General features: G+C 36.6%; 1 protein-coding gene across 1 annotated transcript in view; it reads right to left on the bottom strand.

Moving 5' to 3' along the window:
* smc6 (structural maintenance of chromosomes 6) overlaps positions 1-4,405 on the bottom strand; it is a 23,262-nt gene that overhangs the window by 16,255 nt on the left and 2,602 nt on the right. Inside the window, exons 8-18 of the mRNA XM_016545904.1 lie at positions 3,995-4,150; positions 3,756-3,875; positions 3,568-3,663; positions 2,900-3,046; positions 2,280-2,368; positions 1,979-2,146; positions 1,751-1,760; positions 1,005-1,168; positions 650-785; positions 466-546; positions 207-377 (exon numbers count right to left, since the gene is read on the bottom strand). Coding sequence (XP_016401390.1) covers positions 207-377; positions 466-546; positions 650-785; positions 1,005-1,168; positions 1,751-1,760; positions 1,979-2,146; positions 2,280-2,368; positions 2,900-3,046; positions 3,568-3,663; positions 3,756-3,875; positions 3,995-4,150 — 1,338 coding nt within the window. The remainder of the gene's footprint in view (positions 1-206; positions 378-465; positions 547-649; positions 786-1,004; positions 1,169-1,750; positions 1,761-1,978; positions 2,147-2,279; positions 2,369-2,899; positions 3,047-3,567; positions 3,664-3,755; positions 3,876-3,994; positions 4,151-4,405) is intronic.

The following is a 4,405-nucleotide window of genomic DNA, read 5'->3' as shown; positions in this document are numbered from 1 at the left end:
TATATATATATATATGTGTGTGTGTGTGTGTGTGTGTGTGTTTATATTATATTTTGTACATAAAATCACAATTTTAAAATGTCCAGGTTATACATGAATGTGGGAATCCTGTAGTGATTGATACCAATGACAGTTTTAAGAATAATATTTAAATATTGTAAATTAAGCGTTGCATTGTATACGGACTGGCCAGTGCTGTCGCTCACCTTCAGTTGTTCTGTCTCATCTGAGAGTTGCTCCATTTTATTTTTCACATCTTTATATTTCTGATTAATACTTGTAAGCACTCTCTCATGTTCCTTTAACTCATCCTGAGCCTCTTTCACGTTTCTCCTCTCCGATTCGATCTTCTGTTCATTTTCTTGTGCATCTTCTTCCTGTACATTTGACAAATCGCCTATTATTCTGTGTCACACAACAATAAGCGTCAATGTTTTTGCCTGGTAAAATGCATAGAGACCTCACCAGGGAGCTGATGTCTTCAGCCTGCGCCTCTTCAATGTTCTCAAGTTCTGTGATGGAAGCTTTAACCTTATTTATACTTTCCTAAAAACGGAAAATTAAAGCCAGCATCAAGTATGCAGATGTTTGGACACAAATAACGACTGAACGTGGATGGCATAATGGTGTAGCCTGTGCAGTTCAATACCTGATTCTTTTTGCAGGCCATGATGACACTACGCAGCTTCTCCTCCATGAACTGAATGTCCTCCTTCACAGAGCTCAAGTGAAGCTGGAACCGTGAAAGCTGAGCCTGGCTGTTCTCCAGCTCTGACTCCACTAGACTGTAAATCAGTAGAGAAGAACATAATTGCCTCGGATCATGCCATAAACAACTGGGCTTGTAATTGAAAAATAGTAGGTTCAAACTCCACAAGGGTTTGCATGAACTATCACCACTGTGCCATGAGTAAAATCTTTAACTTTAACTTGCTCAAGGTACAATCGGTGACAAATTACTTGATGAAAGAGTATTATTCAGTATTTGTGCAGATCACACTTGCCGTATTTCTGCCTCTGGGTCTCCACCAAGATATTTGACCAGTACTTCATGTTCAGGTGTGTAATAGCGATGGCTGAAGACCTGATCACCATCTGCAGTGAAGGCCTCACGGCAATTCTTCGGGGGTCTCGACTCCTGCATGACTTTCCTTGCACGAGCTTTCTCCTGTTTTAAAAAAAAACAATAACAAATGACATATGTAATATAGCAATAGTATCTAAAAAATAAATATGTGGATAGATTGTGAAATATTATTCCATTTTAAAATAATGGTCTTTAATTTTAATATACCTTAAACTATAATTTCCACCCACGGCGCCTTCATTTTTGATTTAGCAAGCACACAACAATGTACCAGTTTGAATGCCATGGCGAAAGTTTGAGCGAAGCACGCTAACTGTTCTGTCTTCGGCTGCACAGAACACTATTTAGAGTCCCAGCCTCAGAGGAGACAACAGAGCAGTGGATTTATTATTGATGTATTTACTGTATATTGCTGCTGCCACACTCAAAATAGGCATTTTCAAAATGATATAATAAATGATCTGTGGAGTATTTTGAGCTGAAACTTCACAGACACATTCTGGGGACACCAGAGACTTATATTACATACTGTAAAAAGGGGCAAAATATGTCTCCTTTAAAGGGGTCATGTCACACATTTTAGCATGAAAATCTTTATCACATTTTACGTCTTCTGGAATTATGGAACAGTCGGTTTTGCAACTTGGAATGTATTCATAATACAAAATATTCTCTAAATCACAAAAGACAAAGGAAACATTATGACACAAATAACAAGTGGAGATTTTTCACATTTTAGGTCAATTTCAAGCCATGCCAACGCAACATATTAAAGCCATTATGTTTATGGCAAAGCAGGGTTGAATACACCTTGTGTCCCTCCACTTTCCTGTCTTCCTCTTCACTGTCCAGTCAAGTCCAATAAAAAAAAATAAAGTTGCCAGACTTTACCTCAGTTTATCATATTCCTCTCTTCCTTTAAGCAGAGCTTGTTGTTTGTCCTTAACCTCTTGATTCAGAGCGCTGGACTCTTTCTCAAGCTTTTCCAGCTGCTTTTTGAAGGCAGATATTTTTTTTAGGTGCTGTGCTTGCTCAGTCTCATGGCTTCTTCTGCCACTGCTAAAAATGTCATCAAATTAGTCAATTACTTTAACTACATGTTCAACTAAGTCTTTAAACAAATGCCAACTAAGAAATGGTTTGAAAAAATACTTTAAAAAATTAGAGGTCTTCCCTCAACAAATGGACTCACCCATTACTTATTTTGTGAATTCGCTCCTGAAGAAGGCATTGCTCCTTTTCTAATTGTTTCAATTTATTCTCAGCGCGGAAGTAAACCACCTGAAAAACTGGCATTCTAAAAATCTATACAAACTCTTTAGAAATCAACAAGGACCCTGTTTATAAACTTAAAGCAGTAGTTAACCCAGAAATTAAAATTCTCCATCAGGTCTTTCCAAACCCATATGATTTTCTTGCTTCCATGCAACACAAAATTAGATGGTTCATACTGCTCTTTTCCATTCAAAGATAGTGAATGACTGGAGCTGACAAACAATCTGCATAAAATTTGTAAGCAGACAGCCTCTGGCCACTCAATGCTTTCACTGCATGGGAAAGAGGAGCACAAACGCTCTTCAAAACGTCTCTTTATGTATTCCACAGAAGAACGAATTTTCATTTTTGGGTGACATATTCCTTTAAGAATAATAAAATACTACATCAGCCAAATGTTGCTCACATGTAAATGTTGAAACACTCCTCCTAACTGTAGAGAGATGCATGTCTTCATTTAAAATGAATATTAAAGAGATGTACACGTGTGAACATGTGTCTTCTAAAACTAACAGAAAGAAAAAACAAAGACCTCACCTCCTGATTTTTCTGTGCTTTCGTTTTGACTTTAATTTCTTCCTTCATCTTACAGCCCTCCTCTGCCAAACACTCCTGCTCTTCTCTAAGAGTGCAAAGCTTCTTCTGAATGTCCTGCAATCTCTTTTCAGCAGCCGTGACTTTGTTCTTAAAAGCAAAGAGAAATAATTTTTACAGTCAAATGCCTACTAACGTTATGTCTGGAGGACATATGATGTTTAACCAATACTAAAAACTATGAATGACATTCTGTTAAAATTCTGTGTTGTTCTGTTAAAAACTTTCCTGTTTACACTACCAGTCAAAAGTTTGTAATAATTATGATTTTTTTAATGTTTTTGAAAAATGTCTGCTTGTCCAAATCAGCATATTAGAATGATTTGTGACACTGAAGACTGGTGTAATGATGCTGAAAAATCAGCTTTGCATCACAGGAATAAATTACATTTTAAAATCTATTCAAACAGAAAACATGCCTTTTGAATTGTAATAATATTTCATAATATTACTGTTTTTGCTGTGTTTTTGATCAAATAAACGCAGCCTTGGTGAGCAGATGAGACTTCATTCAAAAACATACCCCCCCACCAAAACATAGTTTTAAAATAACATAATAAAACATAGTTCTGCCAGTAAAAGTCCAGATCAATACAGCTGATCACACAAACCTGACAGAGTTGCAGCTTTTCTTCCCGTTTACAGTCAGACTCTTCTTTTTCAATTTGTTCGATCAGTTGTTCAACGTGCCTCTCATTCTCTCTCACCTACAACCAACAAACAGAGACACCACTTAACAGAGACTCTCTAATGCAAGCCACTTTTCACACTTCTGTTAAGACACACTAGAATAACTTACCAAACACCATGCCATCTTCTTTTTCAGGTCCTCCAGAGTCTGTCTCATATTGTCGAGCGACGACAAGCATTCATATCTTTCTTTCTTTTGCAAAAACAACTGCCTGAGATCTTTAAGACACTAAAAATATAAAGACACTGGTCACATCGATGTGATGATAGTGGTGATTGCTGGTGCAAAACGTGCATTAAGTATGAGAAACGCTAATAAAGATGCTTGACTATGAATTCACAAATCACCTCTTCTTGTCTTTCCACTTGTTCGCGTGTCAAGGCTTTAGTCTGCTTGATGTGAATGTAGTCTCTTTTCATTTGCTCCAGAAGAGTTGCTTTCATGAAAAACTTTAGGACAAAAAAGATAGGAATAGTGTGAAAACGGTTAGCCATACAACACTGCTTCAGTTACTGATGGCATATGTGACCCTGGACCACAAAACCAGTCTTAAGGGTCAATTTCTCGAAATTGAACAACCTGTAATATGAAATTAATCCAGAATCAATAAATCAAGTACAGGTTTGCCTGGTTTGCTTTATACAAACATCAGGAATAAAACAACTAGATTTTAACTAAGATTTTAAAATAATTACTTCGCAAAAACTAAAAGATTGCACTTAAAAGCATGCAAGTCATATGAGCTGGTTTTTTTTATT

This window comes from Sinocyclocheilus rhinocerous, unplaced genomic scaffold, assembly GCF_001515625.1.
Source record: "Sinocyclocheilus rhinocerous isolate Xijiao unplaced genomic scaffold, SAMN03320098_v1.1 scaffold853, whole genome shotgun sequence".
NCBI lineage: Eukaryota > Metazoa > Chordata > Actinopteri > Cypriniformes > Cyprinidae > Sinocyclocheilus > Sinocyclocheilus rhinocerous.
The sequence above is the reverse complement of the archived record's forward strand: the minus strand, read 5'-3'. Positions and strand labels throughout refer to the sequence as shown.